Below are 17,965 nucleotides of genomic sequence, written 5' to 3' on the forward strand. Positions count from 1 at the left end.
GGAAATATGGAAAGGTTGGTCAAAGGATATAAACTTTCAGGTATAAGATGAACAAGGCCTGAGGATCTAATGTAAAACATGGTGACTGTAGTTGATAATACTATACTGTATGATTTTAAATTTGCTAAGAGAGTAAAACTCAGTTGTTCTCACCATATGTCAACTATACCTCAATAAAGCTGAAATGAAATTAAAAAAGAACTACTGAACAGATTTATGATTTAGTAGCAACTGTCTGGGTTTTAGTGTCACCCAGTGCTAGACTCAAATCAGTAGCTACCTAACTGTGTGATCTCAGGCAACTCACTGAGCCTCTGAACAATTATGAACTGGGAAGTATAAAGCCTGCCTTGCTGGACTGTAGGAAGGAGATGAAGTACTCTGTGCAGGGCACTTAACACAGTGCCTAGCACATAATATGTGCTGATTAGATGGTACATGTATTATTACTACTACTACTACTAGTGTTATGTACAGAATGAGTTAAACTCCTATGTCAAGCACAAAAACTTCAATGTACTTTATGTATTGAGCTTTAAAAATGAGTGAGCTTTATGGGTAAATTAAATTTATACGTATTGAACTATATCTTAAATATATTACAGAAATAGGACAGCTGAGGGAAAACCGTGGGCAATCATTTCGTACATGCTTGCCTAAAAACACATGCATCTATGTTTCTTTGAGAAAAATAAAATCTGCAACCATGTACGAGAAGGAGTGCTATTGTAATTTTTTCTGTTTGGAGAATGGAGAATAACCAGTGTTTTATTCTTATCTTTACTACTCACAATTCAAGCCAAAAGTAGACCCACATAAATAGAGATCATTGTGATGGACCACAGGATACAAATGTAGTATGTAAATCAGGCTGACCACCAAGAGCTTATAATAACATCTTATAATCTATTTATAATCTACATCTTATAATATACTTCAAAAGACATGGGCACATGTAAGTAATATCAGACACAGGTTATATTAACTGTAAATAAAATCTACAGGCAAAGAAAATGGTATAAGAAGGATGGAGAAACAACTACATTACATGATCAAAAAAGACTTGAGCAGAAAGAAGGCTCTCCGCAGTGCCAGCAAAGCCAGGATTTAGAGGAGCGGAGAGGGGAAGAGAGTGCAGGAGGAATCCAAGCAGGTTGGCTGTTAGAAAGAAACTACAAGACATGAAAAAAAAAAAGGGCAAAAATGTGCAGGGACACACTCCTAAAGGGGCAGCTTCTACAAAGCAAGAGGGTACTTGAGAATTGCACGCAGCACCCGCAAATACCCTGAACCTGGGATACTGTAAAGGGAAATCATGGCAGGACATGAAGGCAAGCTAAGGAATCTGACTCAAGTCTCAGGGATACTAGAAAGCTCAAGAATCATCCGTGACTTTTTCTTTTAATTGTGGTATACTTTCTTCGAACAAACTCTTTCCCCAAAGCATCTAAAAATGAAAAGAGGTCAATGGCAGCTGCTGTGGCAGGTGAGCGTGGAGAGCCTGGAAGCAAATGGCACACCCCCCTCACCCCTGAACCATTTGAGAAGGATCTGCAGAACTAAGATTGAAAACCGCGCAGCTCCTCCCATCATCCTCTCTGGGCCTGAACTTGCAGCATAGCAGTCTGCCCAAGTGTTTGATGCACAAGTGAGAGAGATGACCAGGGCTCCCTGCCTGCCAAGATGGCCCATGCTGGCTTTTCTTGATTAGAGATGAGATCTACCTTGTTGTATGGAGAGGATGGAGTTTGTACACTTGGGGCCATAAATAACACATCTAATGAACCCCGTTCTACATGAAATAACTTCCAAAAGTTGGTAACACCTATCAGACTCCCCTCCTTCAGGTTCACATATGAGCAGTTTTACCAACCATTTGCTTGTATTCTGTAGGCAACTGAAGGTTTATAGAGGGAAATAATGCATCCATTAAACAGAGAGATGAACTGATGACCAGTTAGTAGGACAAGCCGGTGACCAGAGCTGGTATTATTCAGAGAGAAGTTACACTTAAATCCATGAAAGAACATGGAATCTGAGCCAACGAGTGTCACTGGTGAACACGCAGACCAGAGGGCTAAGCACTGAGGTTGTGACTGATTTAGAAAGAAGGAGAAAGACATGGAACCATGCAGGAAACCCACAAAGACTAATCAGACAAGGAGGGAGAATCTCAGAACTGAAGCTTAATGAAGGGAGGGGGGTAGTTTCAAGAAGATACGAACGAGCAGCTTTGCCGGGTGACACCAAGACAGAGTGAGGACCACTCGATTTAGCAAACGGGAGGGCATAGGTGCCATCAAAGACAGCAACACCAGAGGGAGGGAAATTGTTATTCATACTAAGATCAAGTAGATTCCAAAGCAACATGGATGACATATACTGACAGCACTTAGATTGGCTTGGAATGGAAAGACAGAAAATAAATTATACTCCAGCAAGAGAGTTACTAGGTCAAGAGGAAGATTTTCCAAGGTAGGTATAGAAGAGCTTCCTGTTGAAAGCAGAGGAGAAAAGAACAAATGAAGGGGATTTTGATGGGCAAAGCCTCAGGTAAGGGGAGAGGACAAGTCAAAACACAGGTTGAGCAAAAGAGATGGGGGTTGGGACAGGCTGAATGCCTTAGGAAAAGAGTAGGGACACATCTTCCCTCCTCTGCTGGCAGTGGAAAAGCAAGACAGCATGACAGGAGACAAAAGCATCGAGTGGTCTTTGGAGGTGCAAACACATAGCAGAGAACTTCTGAGGCAGGATGGGAGCAGTGACTTTCTGGCTTCAGTGTACTCGTAAAGAAAGGCATGTGGGGGAAGGACAGAGGCAGGAGAGACTGGAGGACCAAAGAGCATATGCAAGGAGCAGAGGGGCTGCTTCCCAGAATATTGGTGGGTGGCCAAGAGATGGGAGAAAATATTGTGGAGGAGTACTAGGGAGCCAGTGAATATTCCATAGCATGAATTGGCTGCATATCCAGTTAGCATGTTCCTTTATTACTAGCTGATGCCTCCCTCCCACTTGCCCTTTAATTTTTTCTCCTTCTAGACATTTATAAAGCTAGGCAGATAAAGAAGGAGAAAGGTGGGAAACTGTGCATGATGGAAGGGCAAGTAAAAACACAAATCAGAGCATCTAATTTTCTAATTTCATGAGGACTTGCTTAAACTAGCAGCAATAATGCCTTTACTGAGTAATTACTCTGAGCTGGCAGTGTCCTATATTCTTTTCATATATTTTCTTTAATCTTCACAACCATCAAAGAAGTGGGAAATTATTGTCTCGACTTGACCAGGCCAAGATACCAAGGCTCATAGAGGCTAACTGGGTTCTCACAGAATGGGGGGCTCCAGGGCCCACACACAGATTTAAATGTCCCAGAGCCCGTACTGTGTCTGTTAGGACACACTGCCTCTCAGCATTATGCCTCGTGTCAAAAGCGCTAGGGGGGGCTTCCCTGGTGGCGCAGTGGTTGAGAGTCCGCCTGCCGACGCAGGGGGCACGGGTTCGTGCCCCGGTCCGGGAAGATCCCACATGCCGCGGAGCGGCTGGGCCCGTGAGCCATGGCCGCTGAGCCTGCGCGTCCGGAGCCTGTGCTCCGCAATGGGAGAGGCCACAACAGTGAGAAGCCCGTGTACCGCCAAAAAAAAAAAAAAAAAAAAAAAAGCGCTAGGGTTTTGACACTCTTGACTAAGAAATATGCTGTTCAAAAAATATTAGGTTAACAGGAAGAGTGGATGGGGAGCCTTTTTGGCTCTGTGTATCCAGACAATCATCACCTACAGCCTCAAGTGGCTCTTGAGGTTGAAAGCCAACAACAGAGTGAAGGCAGGAGCAGAGGCTGCCGTCATGAACAAAAGAGCTAGCTGACAGCTCTTCCAAGAGCCTCATATGACAGCAAACTCCAGTTGTGAGAAGCTCCTCGGGGCTTTTCCTGTGGAGTGGAAACACAGAATTGTCTCCTCAAAATTCAGAAGGAAGGTAAACCAATCCACTCCAAGCAGACATCCCCTTGAACCTCATGGGCCCTGGCTGAGCAGAACTGATCCCCACTCAGGAAGCTCCCTCTCCTGGTTGTTCATTAATTAAATATTCACTTCTTAAGGAAGGTTGTTCACCAGGCACTAGAGAAACAGTATTCAAAAATGGAGTAACTCGGGCTCATGGCTGTTTCTCACGAGCCCCTGCATGATGCAATGTGGGAGGCCCTGCTTTGGACTCACCTAATGCTCGTCACAAACCAGATTAAGGACCCATCCCTGGTCAGCAGAATCACAGTCTCTGCAGCTGAGCTGGGGATGTGCGTTACTCACCAGCTCCCCGGGTGACTCTTGGGCACACACAAGGTTGAGGACCACTGGTTTAAGCTGATTGACAAGGACAACACAGTGTGACAAGTGGAGGGTTACTGGAGGTTTGGGGAGAAGATGGGGCAGCAATGCCTGACCCAGCTTCCAGAAATTCCTTTTAGTGAAATGGTAGCTAAGAGCAAAGGAGCAAAGGTAACGTGCAATGGGAGAGAAACAGGTGGTGTGACCTTTATTGAACAAGGTAGAAGATTAGGAGAAAACCCCAGTAATAATCACTGCTCAAGTCTTCCTCGTTTGTGCAAATACATTTCCAATTCTTGTGCCAACTTCCAACTGGATCAAGAAACAGCACCTGGGGACCTCCCTGGTGGCCCAGTGGTAAAGAATCTGCCTTCCAATGCAAGGGACGTGGGTTTGATCCCTGGTCAGGGAACTAAGATCCCACGTGCTGCAAGGCAACTAAACCCGCGTGCCAGAACTACTAAGCTCACGTGCCTCAACTAGAGAGCCTGTGAGCCGCAAACTACAGAGCCCATGTGCCCTGGAGCCTGTGCGCCACAACGACAGAGCCCATGCACTCTGGAACCCGTGTGCCACAACTAGAGGGAGAAAACCCACACGCCACAACCGGAGAGAAGCCCGCACGCCACAATGAAAGATCCCGCATGCCTCAACGAAGATCCTGCGTGCTGCAACTAAGACCCAAAGCAGCCAAAAATAAATTAAATAAATAAATAATAAATCTTAAAAAGAAAAAAGAAACAGCACCTGATACCAAAACTGCCACTCTCCAACTTCAGCGGCTGCAGGGCAAAAAGGGACTGGGTCTCTAACTCTTTGTGGAGGCCTCCCTATGGCATTAGCAGAAGCCCTACAATTTAGCCAACGGTTTAAAAGTTCAGTCTTCAAAGTACAGGAGGCCTGGGTTTCTGTCCTGGTCTCACTGACTAGGAAATCATCTAACTTCTATGAACCTCAATATTATCACGTATAAATGTAGAACCATCACCAAGAAGGAGACAAGGAAACTTCATGTGCCTCTTGATATGATGCCCTGAAGAGGACACAACTTTACCTCTCTTGCCTGTCTGCCAAAAATGCAAAACCTGAATCTAATTGGAAGGAAACATTGGAGAAACCCAAACTGAAGGACATTCCACAAAACAGCTGTCCTGTACTCTACAATACTATCAAGGTCACAAAAGATGAAGAAAGACTAAGGAACCATTCTAGATCCATGAAGACCAGAGAGACATGGCAATAAATGTAATACATGATCCTGGAGGGATGTCAGACTGTGAGGAAAATACCTATCAAGGACCTTATTGGGATACTTGATGAAATTTGAATATGGGCTTTGGGCTTTGAATTAGATGATAATGTTGAACTAATGTTCAATTTTCTGGTTTCTTTAAAGAGACTGTGGTTATGTAAGAGAATGATTTTGTTCTTAAGAAGGACACATTGAGTATTTAGGGGTAAAGGGAGATGATGCTCCTAAGTCACCCTCAAATGGTTCAAAAGGGGATAGGTATACTAGAGAGAGAAAAAACAATAAAGCAAATGAAGCAAAATATTAATAATTAGTGAATCTAGATAAAAGGTAGACAGGAATTCCTTTGTACTGTTCTTGTCATTTCTGCGTGTGAAATTGTACTGAAGTAAAGTTACTCTTCAAAACTATCAGGCCATGAAAAACAAGGGAAAGACTCAGAAATTGTCAAAGACTGAAGAAGACAAAGGGAACATGAAACATTACAATGCAGTTGGTATTCCTGCACTGGATCCTGTAACAGAAGGACATTAGTGGAAAAACTGATGAAATCCTAATAAATTTTGTAGTTCAGTTACTAGTAATCTACCATAGTTTTGGCAAATGTACCGCAGTTATATTAAGATGTTACCATCAGGAGAAACTGAGTGAAGGGTATACAAAAACTCTCAATACAATCTTCGTAATTCGTCTATAAATTTAAACTTGTTCCAAAATAAAAAGAATATTTTTTTAAAAATTATTAAGACACACATACAGCAAAGGCCATCCCCAAAGGCAGGAACAAGATACTGACTCCACAGGCCCCTAAGAGTATGTATCAAGAGCTACTGTCTTAAAGAAGAGGTTTCCAAACACCCTGGGGCATGGCAGAAGCAAAAGGAAAGAGTCTACCTAAAGCACTGACTTAGAATCTCTGGGGCTGGGGCCCCAGAGAACATTTGAACAAGTGCCCCAGGTGGTTCTGATGTGTCCTTGGGCTTGGGTACCTGGTATCCAGCTCAGCATTTCTCAGACTTAACTACACAAGGAATCCCCTGGGGATCTTGTTAAAATGCACATCTGGGTCAGGAGGTCTGGGTAGGGTCTGAGACTCTGCATATCTACTGAGCTCTCAGGTGATGCTCAAGCAACTGGTCCTCAGCCCCACCTATGGAGAAGGCAAAGCAACAAGACAGAAGGGGCCTGGGTCCATGACACTGGGGCATCATGCCAGCCCAGGACTGCCATGTGGACTTGAGAGGCCAACTTCTATCTCTTTGAACCACTGTTCTCTTGGGTTGTAGACAAACCTAATTTTAACAACATTTAGTCTTCACCAAGTAGTCCAGCCATATTTTAAAGTAACATTCAACACATATCCTCTCTCAAACAGCATGTGAAAAAAAGGTAAACAACTGTTGTCTGACACAAATGTATATAAAATTGCTGGGCGGGCTTCTCTGCTTTCATGGGTTGCTTCTGAAGTCAACAAAATCTGCCTCAGAGGACAGTTAAAATGACTATGACATGCTGGTCTGATGACACCTTTTTTGAAAACAAACCTAAAAGTGCACCCTTTCTTACATTCATGCTCAAACTCAACTAATTCTTATTTGACCTTTATAATTTATTCTAATGAATCCTTTGGGTCCACACAATGCCATGTAAATTTTGCAGTGGTCTTCAATCAGATAATAAAATCTGACCAGAAAAAATGTATAGATCATAAAATAGTATCAGAAAAGTATAGATCATAAAATAATATCAAGAACATAAAAAGTGGAGTTGCCATGGTACCCTAATTTTGAAAATGTAGAAAGCCATCTAGAATCCTATACTAATGTTTCATGAAACCCTTAAGCATACACTAGGCCTCAATTTTTTTTTCCTTTAAATCATTTACAATGACAAAAACCACCTTCCTGAGATAGCCTGTAATCAATAGTAAATGGGAGTTACATCATAAGACTGTCAAACTAAACGATGACTCCATAGGTAAAACCATTTTAAAAATCTTGACATTTTTTCATTCAGTAAAAATGTACTGAGTATTTATTACATACAAGACAATATACTAGACCCAGAGTGCATTTTACTCTAATAATAAAATTACAACCGGCTAGGATCCAAGACCCATTCCTCTACACTAATTTCATGATCAAACTATTTTTTTTTTAATACAGCAGGTTCTTACTTGTCATCCATTTTATACACATCAGTGTATACATGTCAATCCCAATCGCCCAATTCATCACACCACCACCACCACCACCACCCCGCCACTTCCCCCCCTTGGTGCCCATATGTTTGTTCTCTACATCTGTGTCTCAATTTCTGCCCTGAAAACCAGTTCATCTGTACCATTTTTCTAGGTTCCACATATACGCGTTAATATCCGATATTTGTTTTCCTCTTTCTGACTTACTTCATGCTGTATGACAGTCTCTAGATCCATCCACGCATGACCAAACTATTAATATGACAAAGTAGCAACATACTTGTTGGCTGCTTATGCAAAAACCAAAGAGAAGAGTGATTCCAAAAATTAAGATTTGTGTTGTCTATGATAAAACAATCAGCACATAGTCATGAGTCTCTGCAAGGCAGGGCTGGGACGGCCTCCACTGTGTCAACTGCCCAGAGTCTAGTCCTCTTGTCCCTCCTGCCTCCCTCACAGCTTCAGACACAAACCCTGTATTGACACACTCCAAGTAGATGTTGGATGAGTATAAAAACCCCATCCATCGCCACTGCATGTGGTACAGAAATCAAACTACACTGCAACTATTACCGCACCAATTTTTCAACACAGCCAGAGAGAGAACAGGAGAAAAAAGAGCTATCTGAAGTCTGTGTAAATTCAGAATAGAAGGGAAACTAAAATAACCCCTAAACGACTGCCAGTATTACTAACCTGGTCGATTTCCATGAGCTTGGGGTAGGCACCCGGCCATTCTATGGCCACCTTGACGATGTCCGCAGGTGGTGGCATTGCAAATCCCCACGATGTCCAAAGCCGGTGGAAGAGGGATCCTACAGTGTAGATGGCCGCACGTGTCTATACCTAATGAGGAATGACAAAAAGAGAAAGAGAAGTCGCTCAGTGCAGATGCAGGGCGAATTTTGTTTTATCACTTCCTGTTTTCACTGGTGGTTTTGGTACAAGAAACGGCTCTGGGTGCAGAAGACACAGGGTGCCAACTGCACCATTCACGGGTGGCTCCAGAGGAGAGAAGGCAAAGGAGGGGAAGGTGCCAATGCCCTGGAGTTGGAGACGAGGCCCCGGAGAGGCAACAGCCTCCCAAGGCCTCAGTGGGAAGCAAGGCGTCCCTTACTGTCTGCTTCTACTCTGAATGGTGCCCAGGGTCTGAATGAGCCTGGCTCACTCTGCCCAGAAGTGCATGCAAACTCCTCGTGCTCAGCAGCCTTCGGAAGGACAGATTGTCCAGGAAGTCATGGCCAGGAAGCAGCATATCTTTAAAGTGTTTTCTGTGTGTCACAAATAGAGCTCCTCCGCACTATAGCAACCAAGATATCATAAGGAAGGCGCAATGCCCCAAGGTTCACACACATGCACACACACTCCCTCCCCAAGGCCAGTTCACAAGATGAGAAGAAAATTAACTGTAGCGCCTAGTACAGCATTCAGAACAGACCTTGAATTCTCACTGGAATGAACAGTGTTGCTTTACACAAAGGAAGTAAGATTATCCTCTGCTGCCTCTCTCTCCCAGACTCACTCGTTCTTTTAGGATAACTTTTTTAACTTAATATTTTGGGGGGCTTCCCTGGTGGCTCAGTGGTTAAGAATCCTCCTGCCAATGCAGGGGACATGGGTTCGAGCCCTGGTCCGGGAAGATCCCACATGCCGCAGAGCAACTAAGCCCGTGCTCCACAACTACTGAGACTACGCTCTAGAGCCCGAGCTCACTGTAACTAGAGAAAGCCTGCGTGCAGCAACAAAGACCCAACGCAGCCAAAAGTAAATAAATAAAATAAATAAATTAAAACAAAATAAATAAATAAATTAATTAAAACTTAATATTTTTGAACAGGTAAAACACTCATGTGATTCAAAACTTGAACGTGTGTGCATGTGTGTGTGTGCATGTAAAGACAGTGTAGAATCTCCCTCCTCCTGAAATGATACACCCACCCAATATTCACTTCTATCCCCACCCCTCCAGCTAGCCACTGTTACTAGTTTCTTATGTATCGCTCCAGAACTTCTTCAGGTATGTAAGTCAAATGCAAAAGCATATTATATTTCCCACTTTCTTTACATAAAAGGCAGCATTCTATACCCTGGTTTTTTTTCATTTCATGTATCTTCTAAATCCTTCTATATTAATATAAATTTTGTGTCCTTGTTCCTTCTACAGCTGCATAGTTGTTCTTTGTATCTTTTTTTTTTAATATTTTATTTGATTTCTTTATGTTTATCAGCCTTTTATTTTTTTTTTACATCTTTACTGGAGTATAATTGCTTTACAATGTTATGTTATTTTCTGCTTTACAACAAAGTGAATCAGTTATATGTATATGTATATCCCCATATCCCCTCCCTCTTGAGCCTCCCTCCCACCCTCCCTATCCCACTCCTCTAGGTCATCACAAAGCATCAAGCTGATCTCCCTGTGCTATGAAGCAACTTCCCAGTATCTTATCTGAAGAACCAGTCCCCTGCCGTGGGCCACTGGGTGATCTCTCACCTTTGGCTGTTATAAACAAGCCTCTGGTGAAAAATCTTATGCATACATCATTTTGCTCATGTGCAAGTATATTTTTACAGTAGATTCACAGAAGTAAAATTGTTGGGTCAAAGAGCATAGGCAGTTTTAGATTTTGATAGCCATCTCCAAATATATCTCCATAGTGAGAGTTGTACCAATCTATACTCCCTTTAGCAATGGATGAGGCTTGCCTCTTTACACACAGACTCACCAACAGATTGAACTTTTGCACACCTGATGCACTGAAAAAAAAATGTATCTCAATGTACTTTCCTTTTATTTAATTTAATTTATTTATTTATTTATTTTTGCCTGCGTTGGGTCTACATTGCTGCGTGCGGGCTTTCTCTAGTTGCAGCGAGCCGGGGCTACTCTTCGTTACGGTGCGCGGGTTTCTCACTGTGGTGGTTTCTCTTGCTGCGGAGCATGGGCTCTAGGCGCGCGGGCTTCAGTAGCTGCGGCGCGCAGACTCAGTAGTTGTGGCGCGTGGGCTTAGTTGCTCCACAGCATGTGGGATCTTCCCAGACCAGGGCTCGAACCTGTGTCCCCCGCATTGGCAGGCAGATTCTTAACCACTGCACCACCAGGGAAGTCCTCAATGTACTTTCAGTGTCTATTTCTCTTATTGTGAGAGAGGTTGAATATAAAGATGCAAAGTACTTTTCTGTGAACTGTCCAGATACTTTGCCTTTTTTCTACTGGGTTCTTAGCCTTTTTCCAGAAATTGATCTCTGTATGAAGATGCTAATCAAACATGTGCCTCTGGTTCTTTATCAAACCAGAGTGGGCCTTGTCAGTTACTATCCCCCGAGCTCAGTGGCCATTGGGCGTGACTAAGATGATAGAGATAGCAGAGTTAATAATGGCAGCCTAATGGCAGTTAATCATAACAACACCAGCAGTTATATGAATAACTAACTTCATCAGAGCTGACAAGTAAAGGAAATGACGCAAAACAGAACCGCTGTCCCTTTGGCCAAGGATGATGAAGACAGCCTTGATCGTCACAGTGTGACGATAATGAGTGCTAACCAGCAGAGGCAAATCTTCAAAGCAGTGGTTCAATAGCTCGTTCAACAAATAATTACTGAGCCCTACTCTGTACTAGCCCTGTTCTCAGTGCTGGGGATACAGGAGCAAATCTACACGTTAGGTGGCGTCAAGGGACATGGACAGAAATGAATCAGGGAAGGAGAATCTGAAGCATGTGAGTATATCTCTGTGGGAGGGGCAGGACTGCAGTCTTAAATAGGGAAACCAGGGAAAGCATCAGTGAGACACAGCATCTGAGTAAAGACCTATGAGAAGTGAGGAGGTGAGCCATGTGGACATCCGGAGGAATCATGTCACAGGCCAAGGGAACACGTCGACTGAAAAAAAAATGCACAACCTAAAAGTTGAGAGTTATGTTTTATGATTGGACATTCTTAGGACTTCAAGCCCTGAGGCAGCATCTTAAATAACCCTGAGTAAATTGCTCTGAAGAGGAAGGGGGGAGCCAGGATATATAGGAGTTTTTGCAACAACACCAGGAAGTCAGAACAAAGATTACTGTTAATAAAAGAAAACTAGATACCTCAAGTTAAAGAATTTAATGCTTTTCTATGCATGGGAAGATGCAAGAGTCTGGGCTCACTGAAATCATTCCTTTGATATGCACCTCAGCTATCTGGGGCCAGTAGTGTTTCCTCATCCAGAGTTTCCTCAAGCTGCACCATAGGGGTTGGCTGCAGTCTGATGACTGCTAGATGGCAAGCGTTCTTTGTTTCCTTCCTGAGTGCCCTCAGGGCTCACAATCAGGGTGGCTGTAATATGGTAGCTAGATTCTTTGTTTACCAATATGGTAGGCAATATTCTATTTCTCAAACAGCAAGTGCAAAGGCCCTGAGGCAGAAGCATGCCTTGTATGTTCCAGAAAGAGGTGAGTGGCCAAAGCCAAGCAAGTAAGAGCTAGAGTAATAAGAGAATGAGTTCCAGCAGCTGTTGGATCATAACTTGGTAGGTTCATTGACCATACTCTTGTCCCCCCTAGACACTCCTACACTAACTCTTGGTCGTGACTTCTAAAGAAGAAAGTCCATGTCCATGCACACCTATTCAGAATATAAATTGGTACAACTTTCCAGAGGTACTTTTGGCAGACTGTACCAAAAGCCTTAAAATTTTGTGTTCCCTTTGAGTGATTTTACTTTTCTAGGATGCTTCCTCAAGAAATAATTATTAACTTAACCATAACAATGCCAATTGCTGTATTTAAGACTGCTGATTGTAATTCCCCAAACTTGAAAACAATTTAATATTCAACAACAGGGACTTGCTACATAAATTATGGATCTCCTAGGTACAAATACAAGCAGACAATCTGCACTGGGACAGACTTCTTCATAGTCTCTACACTCTTTTAATTCACTTGAGAATTCCAAGGACAGTGTATTTTATCTGTACCAAGTCACTTCAATTCAAGATCTAGATTCAATTACACTTCCTAGAGTAAGAGTTAAGAAAACAGGTTCTAATGTGAAAACAGACTCAGTATAAATATCAGGTAACACTATTCAAAACAAAGAACACATAATCTTGGTGGTTAAGAGAGTAGATAATAGAAATAAAAATGCATTTTGAGCACCTTCCTCCCAACTCTACACAAAATAGTCTAGAATTACACTGAAAGAGGTCATCTGGCCTTCCAGGAATCAAAGGCCAAGCGTGCTTTTTTCCTTTTTAACTGATATTTATTTCTCAAAGACTCTTCAGACAAAACCTGTTGAACAGGTGAGAATAGAATAATGCAGTTCTCCCTGTGTCTCTGTGGAGAACAACATTAGCGCGGTGTACAAAGCAGCCATTGAGAGCAAGGAGGCGAGGTGCATCCCTTGGGAACTCACTTAACCAGCCAAATTAGACCTCATCAGTTTTCCCCACGTTAACAAATGGCACAGACAGGGTGCAGCCAGGCTCCCATGGGTAGAGCCAGGTGCACAAGTGCAGAATGAATAATCTGATCCACATCGTTATCCTCAGAAGTCCACATTTTATCCTCTTGAATTGATATTTCCAAGAGGGAACAGTTAGCTCTGAGGCTTCTATATATAGTCACTGTTGCTACTGATGTAATTCAGAAGAGAAAGTTTGTAGCTCAGGTTTTCTTGCCCTTGGCACTGTTAGCGTTTGGGGCCATAGTCCTTTGCTGTGGGGCTGTCCTGTACATTGTAAGATGGTTCGCAGCATCCCTGGCCTCTACCTACTAGAGGTCAATACTCCTCTTTAGCTGTGACAGTCAGAAATTTCTCCAGACAATGCCAAAAGTCCTCTGCGAGGCAAAATCATCCTCCAGTTAAGTTGTGAGCTACCAAGTTCTCTGGGCAGATTACTAATGATCAGGGAAACCCATGGCTGAACTTCACACAAGACAAACAGTCTCATCAGATTCTCCAAGAAACATCAACACGCAGGCCCAGTGCTTGGTCAGGCATAACTGAGATGGAAATGCATTTCTAAATTTCAGTCAACAAATGCAATCTCCTAGAGTCTTTGCTTCCCCAGGCACAGCACTCAGGGCACTTGAGTCTTCTGGTCAACCTCCCCCTACCACACCTGGAGCACTCTTATGGCAGGGTGCACATCCTGAACACAGTTACATCACCAGGGCACACAAGCATCTCATTCATGGTGTCGGCTGAATGCGTACTTTCCACGACTGACATCTCATCAGAGCTACTGGCGATAAAACCAAGTCTAGTAAAAATTGCCCAGTAAATATAAGCTGCATGAATTTGTGTAATAAACTCCTTGATATAATAATTCTTATGCAAGCTAAAATTTAAGAATCACTAAAGGGAAGCGTAGGCTAGACCTTCCAACCACTCTGCCTTGTGGTTCTCCCTACCTAGGGAATAAGTGGAGAATTCTACAATGTTCCTGCTTCACTGCTGATTGATTTACTTTATTCCTGTACCAAGATTCTACAACCTTAATATGCATGTCAAAGAGATTGTTTATAGTTGAGTGAATTAAATGTAAAAAAGGAGTCACTTCTCACTTGGGAGTTAGTTACCAAAATCTGCATGTCAGATGTGACTCTATAACCCCTGAGCAAGTTGAAATTGTCTTTATCATTCTGCTGAATGTCTCCTTCTTATGTTTGGGTCATGTCTCCAAGACAATGGAAAAAAACCACTCTTGATTCCCATCTAGAAATCTGTCTGTCGCTACACATTGTTCTAAGCCCAAAGTGCTACGTGTCTGTGTTGGAAACTCATCTCACTAAAGTCTCTTAAAGATCTGTTACATCTCTCCCTGTTTTTCCAGGCAGCTTGATTAGGTCTTAGAGCTCATAAAATTCCCAAATACCTCACACATTTTTTTCTGCTGAATTTTCCATATAGTTTTAGTTTTGGGTCCCTGAATGGCTTTAAACCCTTTTATCTTATTTCTAGACTTTCTGTTACACCAGCAAACCCTATTAAGAGAATAAAAAGTTAAGCCTATGAGGATGTTCTATAGGACCTGTGTAGTGGGAAAACTAGCACGATTGCCCTGGTGAACTGTGTGCCACCACAAACTCAAAGAGCCTGACAGATGGATCAGTAGAGGCCAAAAGGCAGATCAATGGGAAAGAAACACCAAACAGCTGGAGAAACGATTTGCTTCAACTCCTCTGTCCCTTTTCTCCATAGGCAAGCTGTCCTCTGCCCCACTCACCATCATTATCCACTTATGACAGATAATAGGTTTATAATGATTATGGGAATGAATAGTGGGGAGGGAGAACTAGTCCCATATTTTAAATGTTAAGTGGTCCTTGATAGAAAAAGAAATAGACAATGTTTTCCCTTGGCATTGGAGTTACATACAAAGGAAAAGGACCTCTGAAAGTGGAACTGAAAGCAGCCTTTCTCTCTGTACTATGTAGAGGAGGGGGGGAAAGAGAAATCAAACAAAAAAAAAAAACCTTTCCTCAATCCTCTTAGGTTCAGTAGCTGAGGCATGGAAATTAAACTAACAAAACAAAGATTAACAGGAGAAAAAAAGTTTATTTATTCATGCAATGCCTATACATGCAGAAGAACTCAGAGATGAGTAACTCAAAGAGATGGTTAAAAGTTGGAGCTCACAAACCATCTTAACAAGGGGTGATAAAGTGTGGAGAAAAGGCTAGACAAAGGACGAGGGGGTTAGGGCTTCTTGGGTGGGGGTGGGGTGGAAATGTATGTTGTGGAAAGGTAACTTGGAAATATATGGTAAGAAAGGGTTGTTTAGTAAGGTTTGTTATGCCATCTCAAGTCCTCTCAGGTGACAAGAGCTGTCTCTTTCTAGTTTGGGAGAGAAGGACATTTTTACAAATGGAAATTTATGCCCTGCTTTTAAGTAGAAAGAAGAAGGGCAGAGAGCTCCTTCTGAATATACTGTTTCTTAATTGCTTTCAGCTCAAAAATAATCCTTAATGCAAAGTGGAATATTTTGAGGTGGCATCTTCCAATCTCCTTTGACGACCCTGTCTGCCTTGAGCCCTCTAGTTTTCTCTTTTGAGGACACAGCCCTGCACCATACACTGTGCTTCAGGAAGGCTCACTGGAAACACATCTGGATAAAAGTTTTGTTCCCCTCTTCTTTGTACAACATTCTTTTTATTCCAAATAGACTTATAGTATCTCAACACCCTAACTGTCTACGTAGAAGGATACAGGACATAGGAGCTGTCAGCTGGACATTACTTGGGATGTTGTGATCATTCAGGCTTGCTGAACTCTGCCTTTGTTTCCCTTCCCAAACATGTATCAGGGAGGGACAGACACTCCTCTTTACCAGTCACATAGGTAAGCAATGACTGCCATAGGTAGTGGGCGTGTGCCCCCTGCACTGGAGGGTCCGTATGGAGCGATAAATGGTGGGGCTGCCATCTCAGATTCTCCATCTGCGTTAGGGAACTGATGGCCATTGTGAGAAGAGTGGAGGGCCAAGGAAGAAACTTTACGGCTTCAGAAATGGGGGAACGCTGTGCAAGACACAAGCATTCAGACGAAAGTAAAGAGAATTGAATCAAATGCAGAAACCCAATATTTCATTTTATGGATATGTCGTGCACAAAAGCCTCATGTGGTAATCTCACTATTAACGCGGCCCATTTACTTGCCAGGCGGGGCAATGTGAAATTAGATACTCTTGGCTTACTATATGCTGCAAACTTGCAGACAACAGTGCTTTCACAGCATCTTGAATTCTCATCATGGACGCTATGGGATAGTTGGCAGAAAGGGGCAGGCACGGGCTGAGAGCAGGCACTGAACTGGGCACTTGAAATACACACCTTCTCACTTATTCTTCACCCCAGCCCCGAGCGACAGCTGGCACTATCTGAAGTAAATGAATGAAGATGCTAAATCTCAGCAGTTTGAATAACTTCCTCCAAATACTTACATACCCTCAAGATGATGGAGGCCTCTCTATCATGATACCTATTGTGGGCTATTGTATGTCCCCCTCCAAATTCACATGTTGAAGTCTCAACTCCTAGTACCTAAGAATGTGACTGTATTTGGAGATTGGGCCTTTAAAGAGGTAATTAAATTAAAATGAGGTCATTAGGGCAGCCCTAATTTCATCTGGCTGGTGTCCTTATACGGAGAAGAAATTTGGACCCAGGTACAAAGGGATGACCATTTGAGGACACAGGGAGAAGAGAGCCATCTACAAGCCAAGAAGGGAGACCTCACTTTGCCAACCCTGCCAACACCGTGATCTCAGACTTTCCGCCCCCAGAACTGTGAGGCAATAAATCTGTGTTGCTTAAGCCACTCGGTCTGCAGTACTTTGTCGTGGCCGCCCTCGCAAACTCACACCACCCAAAACACAAAACATAAGAGGCTGAGGTTTAACACAAAGACGCTTAAAATCTTCTGCATTCCAAAAAGCACCATAAAAATTTAAAGACAAATAACAATCTGAGAAAACACTTGCAACAACTATGACCCAACCTGGCATAAATATCATTAATAATATAAATTTATAAGAAAAAAATACTTGTACAACCTAAAGGGAAAACAAAAACAGACAAAGCAATTCACACAAGAGGAAATATATGATCAATAAATACCTAAAAACTTCATGCTTAATAGTAATAAGAGAAACGCAAATTAAAATACAAAAATACCTTTGTTGAATATCATATCGGTAGAAAAGAAACGAACACTTATTGATTGGTGACACAGCAGGCAAAATAATATTCTCATATATCGTTACCATCAAGGAAAAAAAGATAAAAGCAAAAGCCCTTTGAAAATAAGAAATTTATTTTTAATCCATAAAATTGAGTAATAAATCTGGCTGTTATAATTGCAGTTCTGATGAAGCCACGAAAGCAGCATTTCTTAAGCACTGCACTAATGAAATTTTGGACCAGATCCATCCTGGAGACTGCAGGGTGTTTAGCAGCATCCCTGGACTCTATCCATCAGAGGCCAGTAGTACCTCCCAGTCGTGACAATCAGAATGTCTCCAGACATTGCCCAATGCCCCCTGGGGGACAAAATCACCCATGGTTGAGAACCAGGTCACTCAGGTGACTGATTCTAATCTTGCTTTTTAAAAAAAACTTTTTATAGAGACCAACTTTACAAAGTGGATATTAATAGTCATACATATAACATTTTAACTGCAAAAAAGGGAGCTGAGATATA

The 17,965-nt window shown here is 42.5% G+C and overlaps 1 protein-coding gene across 3 annotated transcripts in view; it reads right to left on the reverse strand.

Moving 5' to 3' along the window:
* LOC114902000 (engulfment and cell motility protein 1) overlaps positions 1–17,965 on the reverse strand; it is a 313,303-nt gene that overhangs the window by 205,271 nt on the left and 90,067 nt on the right. For all 3 annotated transcript variants that reach the window (XM_029234323.1, XM_029234321.1, XM_029234322.1), the window contains exon 2: positions 8,471–8,620. In XM_029234323.1, the coding sequence (XP_029090156.1) occupies positions 8,471–8,548 (78 nt within the window). In that variant the 5' untranslated portion in view covers positions 8,549–8,620. The remainder of the gene's footprint in view (positions 1–8,470; positions 8,621–17,965) is intronic.

The sequence above is a fragment of the Monodon monoceros genome, unplaced genomic scaffold, assembly GCF_005190385.1.
Source record: "Monodon monoceros isolate NGI ecotype Baffin Bay Population unplaced genomic scaffold, NGI_Narwhal_1 Super_Scaffold_2, whole genome shotgun sequence".
Classification (NCBI taxonomy): Eukaryota; Metazoa; Chordata; class Mammalia; order Artiodactyla; family Monodontidae; genus Monodon; species Monodon monoceros.